The following is a 23,711-nucleotide window of genomic DNA, read 5'->3' as shown; positions in this document are numbered from 1 at the left end:
TACAGTTGAATATTTTATGCTTTAATAAGTCAGCTGCGGTTTAAAAACATAATCTTTGCTAAAGAATGCATATGCATAGAATGTGGTTTCAAATAACTTTCTTTGGTTTGCAGGTACGATTCTGGTGGACAACATGCTGATAAAAGGGACTGCTGGAGGACCAGACCCCACCATAGAACTCTCTTTAAAGGACAACGTGGATTACTGGGTGTTGTTGGATCCTGTTAAACAAATGCTTTTCCTGAACAGCACAGGCAGAGTTCTGGACAGAGATGTTAGTGTCTGTTTGTTTATTTGTTTTTTTTTTAATTTTGTCCCTGTGTTATAACTTTATTATCATTCAATTGTCTACATATGTTTGTTGATACAATTTTGCTTTTCTTTATGTAAATTAAGTTTATTTCCTGCATATTTGAACAAAAAAAAATTAACTACTTGAAAGAACCATGAGAAAGGAAAGAAGCATCTGTGTCTGAGAGAACCATTAAATTTCCCTTTTAATATCCTGGAAGCTTGTCAGATTTCTGAACAAGAAGAGAATAGAATGCATGTAATATGGAGGTGGTAACGGCAGACTAGGACAGGCATGGCTTTAATCCATCTCTGTAACAATGGCAAAATACAAGAATGCCACACAGCTGTGGCACTGAGGACAGAAGTTTGGAGGGTGCCCTCATAGTTACTGTCTTGCAAGTTCTAAACCTTGGTAAAAGAATTTGGCAATGTGCTTACGTGGCTGTCAGAAGAGCAAAAGAAAGTGAACAAATTTCCTGTGCTGTCCTAATCGAGTCCTTCTCTAGCAGCATGACTTAAGTATTTTGTTCTTAAGAACAGCTAAATTATCAAAGTTGCTCAATGACTCACTTTTGAAAAAGATGGAAAAAACTTGAGTAGATTTAAGTAGCTCCTATATATTACTCTGTTTTCATATGCATGCCCAGCTTTCTTGTGGGCAGAGAAGGGAAGTGAGGGTGAGTGGATCATGACCAGTAATTAATGGATAGGGATCTAGACAATTCAGGAGTATGTCTAAACATGCCTACCCCTAAATTCCCAGTTTATGGAACCTAAACATCAGGTTTTCAGTTTAATGAGCCTGAATTACCTCACATCATTGGTCAAGATTTACAATCCACTTTACAGAAGGTCTGAAGAAGATGAATCCTTAATCTTCATGTCTAAAATGTGGACTCTTTAATAAACGTCAATTTACCCCTTATTTTAGTGTGGATTACTATGTCCTTTACTACTCTGAATTTTTGTGAATTTCGGAATCTGTAGCCACAGTGCTGTCAGCACATCAATCATCAAAGTGCAAGACCTTTTATTCAGAAAATCCTTAACCCAATGCACATGTGTTTCCTGAAAATTTGGTTCAAATTTAGACCACTGCTGCTAGACAGTTAGTGAGGTAAATTAGTGCTTTTATTGCAAATCTAATTGCAACTGGAAATTTTTATTTTATACAATTTTAAAATAATATAAGCATATGGAAAACATACGAGAAAATAAAAAGCTTATGTGTGATTTTTTTTTTTTTTGCCAACTAGGGACAATAACATTTAGTATTTATCCTACCACACATCTTATTTTAAGCATACATGTTCATATATTTAATACTAACTAATTACAATTGGATCATACACTTTCAGCCTGATTTTCATGTAACTCATGATACACATACTTCCATGTGAATGAATGTATATTTCCATCAACATTTTAATAGTTAGATAGTTTTTGTGGAGAGAAAAATTAGGTATAGTGTGTGTGTGTGTGTGTGTGTGTGTGTGTGTGTGTGTGCGCGTGCACGCATGTGCTAGAGATTGAACCAAGTACCTTTCATGTGATAGAAATATGCTGTACCAGGAAGCCGGATCTACCACCCTGGCTATATTTCTTAAACCAATCTTTTATTTTAACATCAAGTTTGTTTGCAGTTTTTGTGATTACAAAAATGCCACAATGAGAATTTTTGTACAAGCATCTTTGTATACTTTTTCACTTTTAAAAAAAATGAAGATAAGCTCACTTACCTTCATTAAATTACTGGTATAGTTACTTACATGCAGTTGACTAACTGCTAACTAATTATATCTACACACTTACACATCAACACTGCTAACTTACTATAATGTATGAAATGAAATAATAATATTGTTTAAGCATGTGAAAATTCGCTCTTCTTGAAGAGCTGTTGTTTTTACTTTATTGTATTGAGTTGAAATAAGGTGTTTCTTTCTTGGTTATTTACCTCAATGATCCTAGGTCACAATGCTTTCTAAGAAAACAAAAACAAAAAAACAAAAAACAACTAGCATGTAATTCATTTGAGAAAAGTATGAGTGCCTTTTTCTCTTCTATAGACTTCATTTATAAATAGTGCTCTCCAGTATGAGCATAATATATCAATAATGTAATATTTACATACATATATTTACATGTGTTAAATTTTATTTAATTTAAAATATAAATAATTAATTCATTTAATTTGAAGGCTAAATATTAACACATTATAAATTATATTATTATGAATTAATACCAAACTATTATAGTTTCTTTTAAAATATAGGGCATTTACCTGAAATATAATCCTTTGGATTGTGGCCCATATTCTTTGGACTGTTCATTTTAAGGACTGTAATGAATCATAATAAAAATATGAATGCTCTGAATAGCCAAACAGAACCAAAAATCAGGGTTTAACCCTATGAACAACAGCCTAGGCTCCATATTATTATCACCAAATTAGAAATTCTTTTAACATTTTGATTTTGAAAACTGTTCCAGAAATTGTTTAGTGTAAAGTGTTCCACTGAGTCCTTGACATACAGTGATTCTTTTGTAAAAATATTATTTTAATCAAAGATTTTTAGCTTATAAGGAAAGCATAAAATGCCTTAAGATGAACTCAAGTTTTATAGGCTGAGAATATTAAAATATCAACACAATAGAAAGAAAGTCAATGTGTTTTCAGGAGGATTGAAGTTTACCAGGGACAGAAGAAAACTACTCGATCTTAGACTGCAAAAAGTAGAATCGCTGTTTTGTGTGTATCCTCTATTCTTCTTCCTGTGACCAGATTACACTTATAATTTTTGAACTTATTATTTTCTCTGTCATTTCCTTGTTTTGGATTTGACTTTAGCTCTTTTTGATGATCACTGTACCCCAGATCACTAACTTTTTGGTTTTAGATTGTTACTTTGTACAAATATGGGGTACAGTGTGACATTTTCATACATGTATGCAGTGTGTAATGATCAAATCAAGATAACTAACCCTAATTAATTTTTCCATCTTCTTATCATTGCTTCAGTGGGAGACTTTGGAGCTTCTCTCTTTTAGTTTTTCATAAAATACATAGAAGGGTATTGTAAAATATAGCCATCTCATTTTCTGCAGAACTTATTACTTCTCTTTAATTGCACATGGATACCTGGTACCCAACTTCCCAGAATGCCCTCTATCCTCCTTATTTCCCAGCCTCTCATAATCCCTATTCTACATTCTCATTGACTTTTATTTAAACACCCTCATTTGAGGAAAACGTGGTATTTGTCTTTGTCTGACTTACCATAATGTTCCACAATTCCATTCATTTTGCTACATATGGTGGGATAACATGTTTTTGTATGGCTGAATAATATTCCATTGGTGTATATGCCATGTTCTCCCTACCATTCATCTGTTGATGAGCATATTTTGACTCCAGCTATTGTAATAACAAATATCGATTATGTATTTTTCTTCATTATACTAGAATATTTCTCTTTGGATAGATCCCTAAAAATGGTATAGTTGGATCATATGATAGATCTATTTTTAGTTTTTTGAGAAACATATGTTCTTCTTCTTAGGTGTTGTAACAAGAATGAGGAGAATTTTCTCTTCTCATTCTTGCATGCATTTGTTTCTTTTTGGCTTTTTGATAAAAGCCAGTGCAACTAGGTTAAGTGATACCTTATTGTGTGTTTGTTTGTTTTTGTTTTGTTTTGGTACTGGGGACTGAACCTCAGGGCACTTATCCACTTAGCCACATCCCCAGTCCTTTTTAGACAGGGTCTTGCTCAGTTGCTTAGGGTTTCTCTAAGTTGCTAAGGCTGGCTTTGAAACTGCTGTCCTCCTGCCTTAGACTCCCCCACCTCTGGGATTACAGGCAAGTGCCACTGTACTTGGCTCATAGTGGTTTTGACTTGCAATCCCCAGACAAGTATTGAAATTAAGCACTTTTTCATAAATTTGTTAGCCATTGGAATTTTTTCCTTTTAGAAGTATCTGTATCCTCTGTCTATTTTAATTGTGCTGTCTTTTCACTCTTTTGATGGTTTTCTTTACCGAGGAAAACCTTTTAGTTTAACATAATTCCATTTGTTTGTTTTTGTTTCTATTTCTTTTACTTTTGGAGTGTTATCCAAAGAAAAGTGTTGCCTACATTTATGGCTCAATATGTTTCCCCAGTGTTTTCTTCTGGTAGTTTTAATATCAGGTTTTGCCTTGCAGTCTTTGATCCATTTTTTTTTTGTCTTTTATTTTTATTTATTTATTTATTTATTTATTTTATTGGTTGTTCAAAACCTTACACGGCTCTTGACATATCCATTTTGATTTACCTTTGTATAGGTTGAGAAGGCTCAAGTTTTCCACTTCTATGAATATCTAGTTTACAGACTGACTATGACCATTTGTTTTCTTTTTTTTCTTTTTTTAGCCAGGGAAGGAAACACCAACTAAATAGTTATTGGCTAGATACAATCATAGCCAAAGAAGGAGGAGGGAAGTCACAGGGTAGCTCTATACTTAATTGAAACTGCCGTTTGAGGAACTCTTAGTGGGACTTTATTTTCAAGGGAAGACATCCAAATTATGTTTTCGATAATTTATTCATTGAGGCCATAAATGATCTATCATTTGCACAATTATGGCTGCAAATATAAACAAACTTAATATAAACCAAAATATTTTAGCATTAAATGTTAAAAAATAAAATGATAAATATTTTCATGAGAATTTCTGAGGATAAAATTAAGACATAAAAATATCAAACTTCAAATATTTTATTTAATTATAAAACATTTTATGAAGTTTCATGACTATGAACTGTTTGGGAATTTTCAAGTTTGGTCCATAAATCTTGCCATTATGGCTGTATTTTGTTCTTTATTTTTATTTCTGTTCAGTAAAGTTACATAAATTTATTTTACATAAAAAAGAAAGCCTATAAAATCAATAGTCAAAAATGATAAAACAACCAAAATATGATGTACACTGGGGAAATGAATAGTCTTTGTAATAAAGGAGCATTACATAAGAATCTTTAAAATACCAAATTTTCTCTTATGGTGAATATTCTTTAATCACTAACTGGGCATAAAATAAGTCTACTTAAGATACTATCAACAATTAAAATAATAGCAATAAAAATGTGATTCCAGTACAGTATTTTAATAGCTATATCAAACTCTGTGCAAAATTAAAAAAAAAAACTTGAACATTCAAAAATTGAATTCATGATCGTACCAAACCTTTTAACCTGTTGTCTTTCAGACACTAAGCTGATAGCTGCATAAAGAGCTTTGACCAGTCTCCCCAGTCCACTATTTAATGACTAAGTTTAGTAGGCTTATCTCCCTGCATTTATTAGCATAAATTTAGTATAAGTTCCTTTAGGTCTCACTTGGAGTTTGGGATAATCTCTTAATTATTAACTCGACCATCATTCTCGATTTAGTCTGTTCTAGATGCAGTCCACGCAAAAAGAGTTCTGACCTTGTCAAGAACTAACTTTTCATTGCAAACTGTTTTATTTCGCCCTCAGAGTTTCCTATAGTCAAGTCATATTCCAGTCTTTATCATTTCTTTTACTTAAAAATGTATACATTACACTAAGAAAACTGAATTTAAGTGCTTTCTCCTAAGTACAATCTAGGATTTTGCTTTCTTTTGAACTTAAGCTTTGAAATTACCTTTGTGTAGTAAAGTAAGTTAAAAGTTATCTACTCTCAAGGCATATCTTAAAGGGTATTTTATATAAAAACCTACTCCCTAATAGTAACATTGATATGTCATCTCTTGGTCTATATTCCATAACCTTTAATAGTCTTTTATTGTACCTTCAACATAATTTTTTATACTCATTTAATATCAATTTTTAGGATCTGCTTTTAGTGTCCAAGGACTAGGTTGTATTAATCTAATCCCAACCTATATGGAACTTTGCACATAACAAATACCTACTACTAAAGAATGAAACAAACTGAATATCTTTTTAATTTATTATGAAAAAAACTACAAGTTTTTTCTACATATTTCAATATAGCTAATTATATTCTGTAATCAATACGTTCTTCTCTAGGAATCTTCTGAAAATAACCTGTTATTCAATGTGAAATTTAATTTGTTAAGGATGTTCACATTTCTGTCCAGTTATTTAAGTTTACTTTTTCATTGAAAACATTTTTAGCTAATACTGTGTCTCAAATTCTTTTACTTTCTTCCATATGTAAAATAATGAAGGTTCTTCATTTTGTAAAGCTAGTAAATACAATGAAAAATCATGATGAAACCACTTGTATGAAGATACAACATACTTTGCCTGGTTTTTATAAAAAATGAATTCTTATTGGTTTGCTCAAAAATTATCCTCCTCCAAATAATTAGCTTCCAATTCATTAAGCCTCCTAAATAATGTGATTTCTATGAAAAACTCAACTCACTTTAAATTGCAGAAAAGTGTTATAATCTACATTATTCAGAACAAACTATCTCACTTCGTATATTAAATAGTCTGAGAAACATAACTTTTTTTGTTCTTTTATATTACAAAATTTACATGTATTTTTGGAAAATGTCTTCCTAACTTTACCCTCCCAGAACCACTTTTTAAAGATAACTTTCATTAGCCATTGATGTGTCATTCCTGATACATATATCAAAACCATTACACATACATACACTAATGTTTGAATATGCTAGTTTACTTTCAGAGTTTTATGTTTAGCATTTATTTTGAAATTAGCAGGACAATGTGCATTTCTACATATATATGAATGGTTATGGTTTTAAAATGTTTACCTGAATGTGGTGATTCATATATATATATTTTTTCTCTCTTTGTTTCATGAATGAAGAAATTTAAAAGAATTTAAAAATATAAAATGACTGTGACCTTTTCCACTTATGAAAAATAAACTAAAATTTCCCCCAACACATTCCTAAGCACTTTGGCATCTCTAAACTCTGATTGACTTAGGAGAACTGTACTTGCTGTATTTATGATCTTCTTATACAGCAGAATAGAATCTATTCCAATGTAAAATTACACTGTGCTCTATATTAGCCACAGGGAATTCTTGACTGCAGTATAATCCTTTGTGGCTAGTATTTATTGCCTGCTATGTTCCATCTATGCTACTAAGAGTTGCACAGGGAGCTAAAGTTGAGAGTGTCAACAACTCTAGGTGACCTAGTTATGTCTAATTTATAGGTACTTAGCATGACTAAGGGGGAATCAGTGCATACTGCAGTTGATCCAGTTTGAAAAGACTGTGACCTTTCTGTCCCAGTGCAACCACTCAATGTAGAATTAGAAGTAGAGATGGAATGGTTTTATATATCTCTCTTGAAGTGTTTAGAAGAACATAATTCACTTGATTGTTTCCAAGTGTTGTGCTAGGGGCTAACAGCACAAATATTTATTCTGTTTTACTTTACAATTAAAATATATAGAACCTTTTAAAAAACATGTTAGTGCAAATGTTTTTAAACTATTAGTAAAGATAGAGATCATTTCATTCAAATTATTTCCCAAAATCTTTTAAGATCTAGTCTTTTTAAATGGTCTTTTATCCTTTAGGTTGCATATTTTCAGTGATGAAGCTTGCTTGATAGGCTAGTTCATTCTATTCTGTGCTACGTTGGATTAAGAGAAAACCTCTAATCGTATTGAAAGCATATGCTTTGAATGCATTATATTCATTGTTCTTATTTCTGTTCCCTGAAACTATAATAAAGAAACTATTATTTTTTTTTAATAATACCATCTAGTTATCTGGAATTTTTTTTCATCATTCTCAAATTTTATAATATATGCTCAGTGTTCAAACTTCACTTCCTCTAGTGAGCCACCATATTTGCACCTATATTTGTGTTAGGATTCAGCAGCCAGTTAAGGTGCTGATATATAAAATCAGCTTTTAAACATCAAAATTTTATTACATGTTTATATTAATATTCATAGTCATTTATTATATTTGAGAGATTACATTACTTCTATAACAAATTAGAGGATTTATGTTTACTAATATAAAAAATTATCATTTTAACCTAATACTTTTAATTACTAAGATAACTTTGAGCCTTGCCTTTTGTTATTGATGTTTACATATATGTACACATATGTATTCTTTTAAGCTTTGTGATTTTCACAGATTTTATACATAACATTATATTTAATTTTTAAAACTGAAATGAGGTAGATATCAGAACAGAACTCTGTGGTATCTAGAGATAGTCCTCTATATATTAATTATGCCTCAATTTATTATTTCTAAATACAGTAATTCAGGCATGTACAAATAAACTATCTTTTTAGTGAACATAAAATATCTTGAAATTAAACAATGCATTTCTTAAATTTAGGTGCAGTTTCTACAGTATTCTTCTCATTTGCAAATGTTGCACGTGATATTTTTAATGAACATATCCCAGTGGTCACTGGTATATTTTTAATTTGGTTTAATTCAAATATCTAATAATTTATCTTATATTCCAAAATTATTATCTCCTATTTTATACATTTTGTTTTTTGTGTTTTTGGAGATTTAATTTTTTAAATTTTTTTGACAAACACATAATGTTTTTTCATATTTGTGAAGTACAATCTGATATTTGGATTCATGTATATGTTTTGTAGTTATCAGTTCATAAAAATTATCCTAGACTTTGAAGACTAGTGGAAAATAAAGAAATAGAATGATTGATCAATAGGTACAATGTTATTGTTTAATAGGAGGAATGAGTTTTGGTATTCCACGGCACAGAAGGGTAAATTTATTGAACAATAATGCATTGTATATCTCAACATAGTTACAAGGGATTTGAATGTACTCACCTAAAGAAATGATAATATAAAGATATTGAAAATTTATCTTTTTAGATATAAAAATGTAGTTTGTATTCATCATAGGCTTTTATGTGCTCAGTTGGTATAATACCATGTAATTTTTACAGTTCCATCATATTAGTGTAATTAATATCCCTATTTTTAGAGTTCAACAAACTCATCACAGATTGGTTTTTCAATTTTCCATGGATCATACAGTTAGTAGTTTCTGGAATTGGAATGAGAAGCCAACTCAAATGATTTTGATAACATCCACTCATCTGTCCTAGGAACAATGCTAGTTACTGGACATAGTGACAGCTATTGGTAGAACAAAGCCTAAGGTTTTATGAGACAAAGGACACAAACTGAACTAAATATATAAAGTATATAATACTCCAACTTGTGGATGAGAAATGCAATGTGGAAAAGTAAATAATGGCAGAGGTAGTTGAAAGGAAAAGGCAGGCTGGAGACACAGTATTTAAGATGGTACAGTCCAGATATATTATTGCTGTTTTTGTTGTTGTTGTTGTTATTATTATTATTATTTTTATTATTACTATTATTATTATTATTATTATTGTATGAGGGATAGAACCCAGGGGTGATAATGCTATCCTGATAAAACTGAATTATTTAGAGACAGTTTTTTTTAAGCTTAAAAGACATTTGCAATCACAAAGAAAGAAATATTTTATAATGTTCTGTCTCTGACTCTGGATTCAAACATGGCAGGTGTTCATCCCAGCCCCACAAGGACCTGAATCAACAAGTTCCATTTTAATGACACTTTCTTCCTTCAAAAACTTTATCATAAAAAGTAATTAGGCAAGTGAGCATATATTTATATGTACTATGTATTGAAATGTTGTAATATTATTTATAATGACAAAATGGGTAGTTTTAAATTTCTCATTCTATTATTTTAAATAACATAAATTAAGCCACAAACTTATAATGAAGTACTGTTAAATTGTATAACATAACTTTATAGTAGCATTACATAAAACTGCTTTAGTAAATCTCTATTAACAAAGGAGATATTTGTGTGTGTGTGTGTGTGTGTGTGTGTGTGTGTGTGTGTGTGTGTGATAGGTATATATTTGGAAAAGGAAAAGATGAATAAAATGAGTGTGTAACTGTGTTGAGTGGGAAAGTTTGGTTGGGTTGTGAGTGATGTTTCTTCTTTTGACTGTATTTTAATATTTATCAGTAAAGAGCATATATTATAATAAAAATTTACATGAACACTAATATTCACACAAACTCTTTTGTTCAAGGCTTTATTTATTAGTGCATTTTTTATTAAAATTAGTTTATATCATTGCTTCTTTAACTTTTCTAGGGAAAAAAAATTGTTTTATCACATCTCAGCATTAGTTTTATGGTTTTAAGCACCAGTAAAACTTGAAGTGTAGCACTACTTGAAGCCCTATATGTGAGATACAAAAGTAAGCAATGAAGTTATTACAATTGTCCTCTCTAGTCTTTTGAATAATAGAAAGCCTGTCACGTTTTTAGATTATTCTAATTTGAAAATTATCAAGTATAAAAATTGTATTGAATGAACATGTTTTGATAATGAAGAGAAGTTTTGATTTCAGTTGGTTTTCACAAACTGTACCATCTACATTACAGCCACCAATGAACATCCACTCCATTGTGGTGCAAGTCCAATGCATCAACAAAAAAGTGGGCACCGTCATCTACCATGAAGTGAGAATTGTGGTGAGGGATAGGAATGACAACTCACCCACCTTCAAACATGAAAGCTACTATGCCACTGTGAATGAGGTCAGTTCCTGCCTGCTCTTTGTATCATTTTTTGTTGATAGGTCAAACTAACTATATACTGTAAGTTTTGTTTTTAATAAGCTATTTCTTCATAATAATAGGCCTGTTTAGAAATACTAAGAAAACATTTTTAGGAATGGTATTTAGAAGAAATGTATTATGGGTGACTTCTGATGTGATTCACATTGCTATAGGAAAGGTTCAACTGACCCCCAAATTTTTCATTTTTGATCATCTTAGAAAATTTGGTGCCTGAATCTACTATATACTTACTGAAGCAAAATAGGATTTATTTATTCTCATTGTATGGCAGTGGTCTAATTATTTAGAGAGACAAATTTTTAAGCTTAAAAGAAAGAAATGTTTTGTAGTGTTCTGCCTCTGACTCTGGATTCAAGGTGGCTGAGGTGGCTAAACTGGAAGGAAATATCTGAGATTCTGTTAATTTGAAGGTACTAATATAAATCACTACTGAATTCTTCTACAAAAAACCTGACCAAATTAGCAAACACCTTAAAAGCAATCTTCTTGCTTTTATTAGAGAGGACTTTTATTATTGTTATGTGTTGTTTGGGTTGTCTGTTTGTTTTCCCCTTTGACTAAAATCCATGAGCCAAGATGTGTCTTAACTTTAAAACAAACAAACAAACAAAAAACTGTTATTAATCTATTAAGTTTTGTTTAGTTCAATAAACCAGAAAATATTTTTAAAGTACTTCTAATTTCATTTATTATTTTTACTTTAGACACGTAGAAAAATAAATGGAATTAATATGATAATCCATATTTTAGCAGGTCACTTTTATCTCTGTTTTTTTTTATTTAAAAAAATACATGCCTACTTTATAGGAGAAAAATCAGTATAATTCGGTCATTAAACATACTATAAAGCCTTTAATCTTTTCATTCCCTTTGAAATTAATTAAATATATTTTAGTTCAATATTTTTCAAATTATATTACTTAACAAACTAAAAACTCCTATTTTAAGTGGCTTGATCAGGACAAACTTCAGGTTAGTAAATACTGAATATATTAAAGACACTTTGAACAGATTTCTATGGTAATGACAGTTGCTAATTGATTACCCTGTAATTGGTTTTAGATACTTATAAATGGTTCCTTTTAGCATTTGAATTGCAGCCTTTGAATTAGATTTGGCTTTGTCTGCTTGAGGGTTAACTTCATTTGAATATAAATTGACAGGTGAAGTATGTTAGGCAACTCATTGGAAAAGCTGTTCTTACATCACTTTGATTGCTTCTGGATCTTTGACTATAGTTCATTTTTTCTTACAGAAACTTATAATGCTTAATTTAAATTTTAAAGCATCATATGTTATTAGATTATTCTCACTCCCCTCTTCAACCTTTTCAGTACCTTGTTGAAAAATAACTTTCTCAAATACCATTCTAATCATGTCACTGTACTCTTCAGTAATTGTGTACTTTCTCAGGAAAAATACCACTTTTTTGGCATACCTTCAAGTTCTTGAATAATATCACCATTATCAATATGTTCTTAATTTCACATTCTCTCTGATAATATTCTATGCATCTCAGAAAGACTTCCTCATATCCCAAGTTTCCATTTCTTGGGCTTTGCTCACACTGTTCATTGAGATCTTCCCTACCTTTCAATTCTCCCATTCATCTTTTATAATTTAACTTAGGACCTATTTTCCAGAAATTATCCCTCCCTGACTTTTCATAATTATCACTCTTCAATGCCTCCAAATTTCTACCATATCTGGATAAATGACAGAACAGTAAAATTCATGAACAAGTTAAGCATTATCTTAGTATTTTGAAAAGCCCAGTTTCCTTTCCAAAGCTGTTTCTATGTGGTTGAACCCATATGTTCCTTGCAATGCATTTCCCTATAGCCATCTGAAGCAATATTATCCCATGCATACCACAATTACAACTTCTAAGATTTTGCCCATATTGTCTCATATCTATTTTTGAAAAAAAATCAAAACTGTATTTAAACCTGAAAACAATCACAAGAAAAAATAAAATTCAATTTCTCTCATATTTAGTTGAGTTGTTCTTGTAAGACTGGAAAACGCCACACCACACGACACAGATTACCAAAGAGTTTTTCCACTTTATTACAAAAGGCTGTGTGTTTATATAGGTCTAAGGAGAGGTCGCAGGGCTGAGGTAGATAACAGGTCGCCCGTTTATTGGCAAGCTCTTCCATATGTCAGTTCCGGAGCCCAAGAAGTTAATTCTAATTGGGGCCAAGGCTTCCCACCAGCAGTTCTTCCATAGTGATAGTTGTTAGTTTAATTAACTTCAGTTTTTACAATCTGCCAATAATATTGTCTGTAAAATAAAATTAAATGAATTGGATTTACATTTTGCAAAATTGCAAGATATTTTTTATATTTTCTCATTTAGTTCAAGCTATGTAGTTAATTCAGTTAAGACTAGAAAGTTCAAAATTAAAGGGAAGGGAAAAAAAAAAAAACACTTCCCAGTTTGATAGATTGTTGGTGTCAAAATATTTCACACTTTATTAAAATACAAAAGAAGACAGGTATAAAGTCATTATCACAGATTTATCAAAGAAGCTTCCAAACTTAAATTCCTGATTAGTCATTTCACTTCAGTCTGTAGGAGAAAATTGTGGAGTACTAGCATCAATTGACTGTTAGTAAATTGGTCAGAAAATTGGGGATAATGCAAATCCTTTGTTCAGTCATCCCTTCGCTATTCATTAATAAGCATCTTAGTAGGCTAGCATAGCTACTTTTATGTACCTGATATTAAAAATAAATATCAGAGTTGGCATTTATGGTATTATATGGTATTATAGCATATCAAAATTACAATCAGTACTTTTATAAGCACATTAAATTCTACCCTCTTACACTGTTTGTAAACATATTATTTTATTAGTATGTCAAGAATTCACCAAAACATTATTAATTCCTTTATCTAAATGTCAAGTAAGGATTATAACAAGGTTCATAATTCCTTATTTATGAGAAAGATGTAAGACATTATAAGTATTTTTATCTCTCTGGGTAATTGAAGACTCTCAATTAATTTTGGACTATTGTATCATTAAGTAATTAGACTGACTGTTTTGAAGAACAAATTACACAGTAAAATTCTGATCATTCTTAAGCCATTTGTGGAAGATAAATCTTTCCTGACAGTGATGCCTTTAATAATGCATACAACCCACCCCCCAAAAAATTATTTTTACATAATAATAAATATAAACAAGTAAAAATTCAAGCACCAGTTCAGTAAATAATTTATAGTAAACATCAGATTTTATTAAATTAAGAAGTATACTGAAAATGAAGAGATAGAGATAGTCAATATTAGCTGCCTTTCAAGATGTTTAACTAAAAGGAGAAGGAGAAATTGAGTGGTAGCCAGGAGATGAAATGAGGCTCAAGTAAGAATTTAAAGGAAGAAGAGAATAGAGGATATTTTAATACAGGCCAAGTAACACATAAAAATGAACATTTCTTCCAGGTGCAATGGTGCAAGCCTGTAATCCCAGCACCTCAGGAGGCTGAGGCAGGAGGATTGCATGTTCAAAGCCAGCCTCAGCACAAGGAAGGTGCTAAGCAACTCAGTGAGAACCTATCTGAGTAAAATACAAAAAAAGGACTAGGGAAGTGGCTCACTAGTTAAGTGTCCCTAAATTCAATTCCTGGTACCCTTCTCAACCAAAAATTAACATTCCTAAAAATCAAATGTTGACTTGTTTAACATTATTTCATATGAAATTATATATGTAAGGAAAGTACTTCAATGCAATAGAGACTATAAATGACAAAGATACAGCTAGCCTCATAATCAATGGGAATCAACTGAAATAATTTTCTAAGACTACAAACAAAACAAGATTATCCACTTTTACCACTCTTAAATTTAACATAGAATTGGAAATTTTAGCCAGAAAAATAATGCAAGAGAAAGGAATAAAGGGCCTCTGAATAAGAAAGGAAGAGATAATATTATTTCTGTTTTCAGATGACATGATTTTATACATAGAAAAACCTAATGATACTACCAAAAAACCCTGTTAGAACTGACCAACAAATCCAGTAGGTTTGAAAGGTAAAAAATGAAAATACAAAATCTTATAGCATTTTTATACAACATGATAAACTTGTTGAGGAAGAAATTAATATCATTTAAAATAGACACAAAGTAATACAATATCTAGACATAAATTCAAGGAAATTAAAATTTTAACACCTCAATGAAAATAATTAAAGAGAACACAAAGAGAATGGAAGAACCTTATATTCTCATTGATTAGAGGTATTAATATTTTCAAAATGTCCATAATACTCAAGCAATACAAAGAGTCAATACAATTATAAAATATGAATAATCTCCCTCACAGTATTTTTTATATTTTGTAAATAATATGAAACCATAAACAAATCTGAGTACCATGAGCAATCTTGACCAAAGAGAACAACAATGCAGATGTCATAATATAGGGCCTCAAAAATACTACAAACCAAAAAACATTGTATTGGCATTAAAACTGACATGTAGCATAAGGATAGAGAATAGAGAACCTGGAATAAATCCAAAATATACCTTGAAGAAAGTATGATCTCTTTAATAGATGGTTCTGGGGGAAACAGAAATCCATACATAGAAGAATTAAACTAGACCTCGTCTCTTATTATAAAAAAAAAATTCAACTACAAGTGGGCAAAGGCCTAAAGGTAACACACAATATCAAATTACAAGAAGAAAACATAAGGGAAAGAATTAAAGATGTCAGTATAAGCAATGATTTTTTTTATAATATCCCCAAATCACAGGCAATAAAAGCAAAAATTGATATATGAGACTATATCAAACTAAGAATCTTCTACACAGCAAAATAAAAAACACAGTGAAGAGACAACTAACATGATGTGGTAAAATATTTGAAAACTATCTGTCAAGGTATTATTTGTAGAATATACAAGAACTGCAAAACACTCAAAATCAAAAGATAAAAGAACAAATTAATTCAAAATTTGGGAAATAACAGGAACAGCCATTTCTCAAAATAATGTATAAGAAAAATATTCAACAGGGAACAATTCAAACCTTAATGAGAATATTTTTTTTCTACTTAGAATAGCTATAGTATAAAAGAAAATAATAATAATAATGACAACAAGAACAAGGATGTGGAGAAATGAAAAATCCACACACTGCTAGTGGAAATGTGGATTAGTATAGTCACTTTGGATAAATTATAAACAAAACTACTTTATGATCTAGCTGTCTCACTACTGGGTATAGATCCAACAGAAATAAAATCAATATACCAAATATTTGCCTATGCTGCCATGTTTGTTGCAGCACTATTCACTATAGCCAGCAGACTATATGGAATAGACTAATGTGTCTATACATGGATGAATTGATAAAGAAAATATGGTATAATACACTCTCTCATTATTATTGACTCTTACAATAATGGAATTCTATAATTCATAGCAAATGGACAGAACTAGAAGACATTATGTTAAGTGAAACAAACCTGGCACAGAGAGACAAATACCATGTGTTCTCACTCATATGTAGAAGATTACAAAGCTGATTTTATAATAATTGCAAGTAGGATGCTGGTAGTTAAATTCTGGAAGGATAGTGGGGAGAAGAGAGAGATAAGTTGGAAAACAGGTACCAAAATCCAGCTACTGTGTTCTACAGTTCACAAGAATGTAGTGTCTGTTTTATGAGTAATTAGAAGAGAGGACTTTTAAAAGTTCCCGCCACAAGGAAGTGATAAGTGTTTAAGGAGATGAAAGGGCTAATTACCCTGATTTGACTTTCCACACTGTGTGCATGTATTAGATTATCACATTGTACCTCATGAACATGTACAGTTATATGTCAATCAAAACAAAGGAAGTAAGTTTCTCTGGTTAGGGTCAGAGAGAGACAAGGTAAAAACTGAGGCAGAAGGAGAAATTAAAAAGAACTGAAGAATGAGAAAGACAGCCATGGTTGTGGGCTTTGAAGATGAATGGAGCTATAAGCTTGGGAGTGCAACCAACAAAACAGTCTGAGAAGAAACTTCACTGGGGCCCTATCCAAGGCTCAGTTCTCTTAGTCATTAATGGCTAATTAATTAATTATTTCAAGCCATAATTGCAGTGAGCTTGGAAACAGAACAGTACACTCCTTGATTTCAGTTTGTTGAGAGCTACCAATGACTTCTGACTGAAATGTATGACAGCAAATTAAGTCACTTAAATTATATTATTTTCTAATGGCAATAACAGAAATGAATGTAAATGTTCTCTCAGTAACAGATAAAACAGCAAAAAAAATAACTGTAAGAAAATGAAAGATTGGAACAATGAAATTAGTAAAATTGATTTGTACCCAAGAACTAAAGAGTTCATTCTTTTTAAGTACATGGACTATTTACAACAATTCATTCAAAAAGACCTCTTGAGAAACGTATCCTGAAGGGTTGAAATTATACCAAAGATATTTTATAAACACCATATAGCTAAGTTTAAAATAAAAAAAGAAAACACATAAAACTTCCCATATATTTAGGAAAGGATATATAGAATACATTATTTACAAATGGTGTCACTGTATCTGTAGAAACCCACAGTATTTAGAGAAAAGGTATTACAATTTAAAGTGAGTTCACCAAGTATGCTGGAAACAAAGACAATATATTTTAAGGGATTTAAAAAAAATTAATAAACCAGCAACCAACAGAACATGAATTTTCAAAGTGAACCACTGATCATAGTTTTTATCAAAATGGAGTTTTAATTATATCTATTTATTTTAAATTTAGTTGAAAGAAAAATAATACTTTCATATTTTGGTCAATATGTGGAGTTCCCACAACATTGATACATTGTAGTAGTTGAGTAAATTAGCCCAATTACTTTGTAAACATACGTTTATAGTATCTACAATAAAATGATCAAGTACAGGTCCTATGACTCACAAATTCTACTCTTCTGTACCTACTATAAATGTATAGAAAGATGCATTGAGGATATAACGTGGTAGCCACAAACTGGACACAATCTATTATGGTTTAGATATGAGGTATCCCCCAAATCTCACATATTATACAATACAAGAGGATTTGGAGGAGAAATTATTGGGTTATAGCCTTAACCTAATCAGTGAATTATTTTTTTTTATTGGTCTTTCATAACATTACATAGTTCTTAATACATCATATTACACGGTTGATTCACGTGGATTATGAACTCCCGCTTTTACCCCGTATACAAATTGCTGTATCACATCAGTTTCCCTTCCATTGATTGACATATTGCCTTTCTAGTGTCTGATGTATTCCGCTGTCTGTCCTATTCTCTACTATCCCCCCTCCCCTCCCCTCCCCTCCCCTCCCCTCCCCTTTTCTCTCTCTACCCCTTCTACTGTAAATCATTTCTTCCATTTGTATTATCTTGTCTTGCCCCTCCTTTCCTCTTATATGACATTTTGTATAACCCTGAGGATCGCCTTCGATTTCCATATAATTTCCCTTCTCACTCCCTTTCCCTCCCACCTCTCATCCCTATTTAATGTAAATCTTCTTCTCAAGCTCTTCGTCCCTACCCTGTCCTTGTTTACTCCCCTTATATCAAAAGAGTCATTTGGTATTTGTTTTTTAAAGATTGACTAGCTTCACTTAGCATAATCTGCTCTAATGCCATCCATTTCCCTCCAAATTCTATGATTTTGTCATTTTTTAATGCAGAGTAATACTCCATAGTATATAAATGCCACATTTTTTTTATCCATTCATCTATTGAAGGGCATCTAGGCTGGTTCCACAGTCTTGCTATCGTGAATTGAGCTGCTATGAACATCGATGTAGCAGTGTCCCTGTAGCATGCTCTTGTTAGGGCTTTAGGGAATAGACCGAGAAGGGGAATAGCTGGGTCAAATGGTGGTTCCATTCCCAGCTTTCCAAGAAATCTCCATACTGCTTTCCAAATTGGCTGCACCAATTTGCAGTCCCACCAGCAATGAACAAGAGTGCCCTTTTCCCCGCATCCTCTCCAGCACTTATTGTTGTTTGACTTCCTAATGGCTGCCAGTCTTACTGGAGTGAGATGGTATCTTAGGGTAGTTTTGATTTGCATTTCTCTGACTGCTAGCGACGGTGAGCATTTTTTCATGTACTTATTGATTGATTGTATGTCCTCCTCTGAGAAGTGTCTGTTCAGGTCCTTTGCCCATTCATTGATTGGGTTATTTGTTATCTTATTGTCTAATTTTTTGAGTTCTTTGTATATTCTGGTTATTAGGGCTCTATCTGAAGTGTGTGGAGTAAAGATTTGTTCCCAGGATGTAGGCTCCCTGTTTATCTCTCTTATTGTTTCTTTTGCTGAGAAAAAACTTTTTAGTTTGAGTAAGTCCCATTTGTTGATTCCATTTGTTAACTCTAGCGCTATGGGTGTCCTATTGAGGAATTTGGAGCCCGATCCCACAGCGTGTAGATCATAACCAACTTTTTCTTCTATCAGATGCCATGTCTCTGATTTAATATCAAGCTCCTTGATCCATTTTGAGTTAACTTTTGTGCACGGCGAGAGATAGGGATTCAGATTCATTTTGGTGCAAATGGATTTCCAGTTTTCCCAGCACCATTTGTTGAAGATGCTATCCTTCCTCCATTGCATGCTTTTAGCCCCTTTATCAAAAATAAGATAGTTGTAGTTTTGTGGATTGGTTACTGTGTCCTCTATTCTGTACCATTGGTCCACCCGCCTGTTTTGGTACCAGTACCATGCTGTTTTTGTTACTATTGCTCTGTAGTATAGTTTGAAGTCTGGTATCGCTATACCGCCTGATTCACACTTCCTGCTTAGTATTGTTTTTGCTATTCTGGGTCTTTTATTATTCCATATGAATTTCATGATTCTTTTATCTATTTCTACAAGATATGCTGTTGGGATTTTGATTGGCATTGCATTGAACTTATATAGGACTTTTGGTAATATTGCCATTTTGATGATGTTAGTTCTGCCTATCCATGAGCAGGGTATATTTTTCCATCTTCTAAGGTCTTCTTCTATGTCTTTCTTTAGGGTTCTGTAATTTTCATTGTATAAATCTTTCACCTCTTTTGTTAGGTTGATTCCCAAGTATTTTATTTTTTGGGGGGATATTGTGAATGGAGTAGTTGTCCTCATTTCCGTTTCAGAGGATTTGTCGCTGATATACAGGAATGCCTTTGATTTATGCGTGTTGATCTTATATCCTGCCACTTTGCTGAATTCATTTATTAGCTCTAATAGCTTCTTTGTAGACCCTTTTGGGTCTGCTAGGTATAGAATCATATCATCTGCAAATAGTGATAATTTAAGTTCTTCTTTTCCTATTTTTATGCCTTTAATTTCTTTCGTCTGCCTAATTGCTCTGGCCAGTGTTTCGAGGACTATGTTGAACAGAAGTGGTGAGAGAGGGCATCCCTGTCTTGTACCAGATCTTAGAGGGAATGCCTTCAATTTTTCTCCATTCAGAATGATGCTGGCCTGTGGCTTATCATAGATTGCTTTTACAATGTTGAGGTATGATCCAGTTATCCCTAATTTTTCTAGAGTTTTGAACATAAAGGGATGCTGTACTTTGTTGAAAGCTTTTTCTGCATCTATCGAGATGATCATATGGTTCTTATTTTTAAGTCTATTGATGTGGTGGATAACATTTATTGATTTCCGTATATTGAACCAACCTTGCATACCTGGGATGAATCCTACTTGATCATGGTGTATAATTTTTTTGATATGTATTTGAATCCGATTCGCCAGAATTTTATTGAGGATTTTTGCATCAAGGTTCATTAGAGATATTGGTCTGTAGTTTTCTTTCTTTGAAGTGTCTTTGTCTGGTTTCAGAATCAGGGTGATGTTGGCCTCGTAGAACGAATTTGGAAGTTCTCCCTCTTTTTCTATTTCCTGAAATAGCTTGAAAAGTATTGGTGTTAGTTCCTCTTTAAAGGTTTTGTAAAACTCTGCTGTATACCCATCCGGTCCTGGGCTTTTCTTAGTTGGTAGTCTTTTGATGGTTTCTTCTATTTCCTCTATTGTTATTGGTCTGCTTAGGTTGTCTATGTCCTTCTGACTCAATCTGGGCAGATCATAAGACTTAAGGAATTTATCTATGCCTTCACTATCTTCTATTTTATTGGAGTATAAGGATTCAAAATAATTTCTCATTATCATCTGTATTTCTGAAGTGTCTGTTGTGATATTGCCTTTTTCATCCCTTATGCTAGTAATTTGGGTTCTCTCTCTTCTTCTCTTCGTTAGCATGGCTAAGGGTCTGTCAATTTTATTTATTTTTTCAAAGAACCAACTTTTAGTTTTGTCGATTTTTTCAATTGTTTCTTTTATTTCAATTTCATTAATTTCAGCTCTGATTTTAATTATTTCTTGCCTTCTACTTCTTTTGCTGTTGTTTTGCTCTTCTTTTTCTAGGATTTTGAGATGAAGTATGAGATCATTTATTTGTTGGTTTTTTCTTTTTTTGAGGAATGAACTCCAAGCAATGAATTTTCCTCTTAGAACTGCTTTCAATGTGTCCCATAGATTCCGATATGTTGTGTCTGTGTTTCATTTGACTCTAGGAATTTTTTAATTTCCTCCTTAATGTCTTCTAGAACCCATTGATCATTAAGCAACCTATTGTTCATTCTCCAGGTGATGCTTGATTTTTCCTTCCTTCTTTTATCATTGATTTTCAGTTTCATTCCATTATGATCAGATAAGATGCATGGTATTATCTCTACCCCTTTATATTGTCTAAGAGTTGCCCTGTGACATAATATATGGTCTATTTTTGAGAAGGTTCCATGTGCTGCTGAGAAAAAAGTGTAATTACTTGATGTTGGGTGGTATAGTCTATATATGTCAATTAAGTCTAGGTTATTAATTATGTTATTGAGTTCTATAGTTTCCTTATTTAACTTTTGTTTGGAAGATCTGTCCAGTGGTGAGAGATGTGTATTAAAGTCTCCCATGATTATTGTATGTTGGTCTATTAGACTCTTGAACTTGAGAAGTGTTTGCTTGATGAACATAGCAGCACCGTTGTTTGGGGCATATATATTTATGATTGTTATGTCTTGTTGGTGTATGGTTCCCTTGAGCAGTATGAAGTGTCCTTCTTTATCCCTTTTGATTAACTTTGGCTTGAAATCTATTTTATTAGATATGAGTATGGACACTCCTGCTTGTTTCCGCAGTCCATATGAGTGGTATGATTTTTCCCACCCTTTCACCTTCAGTCTATGAATATCTTTTCCTATCAGATGCGTCTCCTGTAGGCAGCATATTGTTGGGTCTTGTTTTGTGATCCATTCTACTAGCCTGTGTCTCTTAATTGGTGAGTTTAAGCCATTAACATTTAAGGTTATTATTGAGATATGATTTGTTCTTCCAGCCATATTTGTTTATTGATGTTACTAAACCTGATTTGTTATCCTCTTTGACTACTTTCCCCCCTTTACTGTCCTACCTCCCATTGTTTGTTTTCAATGTTATTTTCCATTTCTTCTTCCTGTAATGTTTTGCCAAGGATTTTTTGAAGAGATGGTTTTCTAGCTGCGAATTCTTTTAACTTTTGTTTATCATGGAAGGTTTTAAATTCATCTTCTATCCTGAAGCTTAATTTCACTGGATACACGATTCTTGGTTGGAACCCATTTTCTTTCAGATCTGCAGGGCCCAGATCTTCTAGCTTTCAGAGTCTGTGTTGAGAGATCAGCTGTTATCCTGATTGGTTTACCCCTAAATGTAATCTGCTTTCTTTCTCTTGCAGCTTTTAAAATTCTCTCCTTATTCTGTATGTTGGACATCTTCATTATAATGTGTCTAGGTGTGGATCTCTTATGATTTTGCACCATCGGCGTCCTGTAGGCTTCTAGGATTTGGGATTCTGTCACATTCTTCATGTCTGGGAAGTTTTCTTGTATTATTTCACTGAATAGATTGCTTAATCCTTTGGTTTGGAGCTCTGTGCCTTCCTGTATCCCAATGACTCTTAAGTTTGGTCTTTTGATATTATCCCATAGCTCTTGAATGTTCTGCTCATGGTTTCTTAGTAGACTTGCTGAGCTATCTATGTTCTTTTCAAGTTGAAATACTTTGTCTTCATTGTCTGATGTTCTATCTTCTAAGTGATCCACTCTGCTGGTAGTATTCTCAATTGAGTTTTTAAGTTGGTTTATTGTTTCCTGCATTTCTAGTATTTCTATTTGTTTGTTTTTTATTACCTCTATCTCCCTGTGAAATTGATCTTTTACTTCCTGGATTTGTTTGTCAATGTGATCTTTCATTGTCTGATTTTGCTGTCTCATGTCTTCCTTGAGACTCCAGATCATCTGAAGCATATATATCTTGAACTCTTTATCTGATATTCCATCTGTTGCAGCTATTACCTCTTCTAAAGTTGAGTTGACCTGCATTGCTTGTGATCCTTTCTTTCCTTGTCTTTTCATACTGCACGCGCTTCTTTCTGCTTGGTGCAACTGTTGTGTTTTTGAAATTTACTAGCCTGAAATCACCTCTTCCGTAACTGAATGAGCTGTGATCAGTAGAACATGGGGATGATTACATCATCTCTTTGAAATGGCGGCTGCTGTCCTCCTCTGTGGTCCGACCAGTGTCTGGAACCAAACTGGACCGCTTCTCTCCTCTGTCTCAAAGCTGAAACTCAGCCCTAAGCGCTGCCAAAGTCCTAGCGCCAAACCGCTAGAGGCCGTTCACAGACTCAGGCCTGCGGGGCCCAGTCCAGCCGCCTCCGTGGCTGGCGGGATTGTGTCCCTGCTCC

At 32.5% G+C, this 23,711-nt stretch overlaps 1 protein-coding gene across 17 annotated transcripts in view; it reads left to right on the top strand.

Moving 5' to 3' along the window:
* The window catches only part of Pcdh15 (protocadherin related 15), a 716,528-nt gene that overhangs the window by 257,796 nt on the left and 435,021 nt on the right, over positions 1-23,711 (top strand). For all 17 annotated transcript variants that reach the window (XM_077799359.1, XM_077799358.1, XM_077799357.1 and 14 more), the window contains 2 exons: positions 114-274; positions 10,742-10,897. In XM_077799359.1, the coding sequence (XP_077655485.1) occupies positions 114-274; positions 10,742-10,897 (317 nt within the window). The remainder of the gene's footprint in view (positions 1-113; positions 275-10,741; positions 10,898-23,711) is intronic.

Source organism: Urocitellus parryii, chromosome 5 (genome assembly GCF_045843805.1).
Source record: "Urocitellus parryii isolate mUroPar1 chromosome 5, mUroPar1.hap1, whole genome shotgun sequence".
Classification (NCBI taxonomy): Eukaryota; Metazoa; Chordata; class Mammalia; order Rodentia; family Sciuridae; genus Urocitellus; species Urocitellus parryii.
Note: the sequence above shows the minus strand (reverse complement) of the source record. Positions and strands in the feature narration are given on the sequence as shown.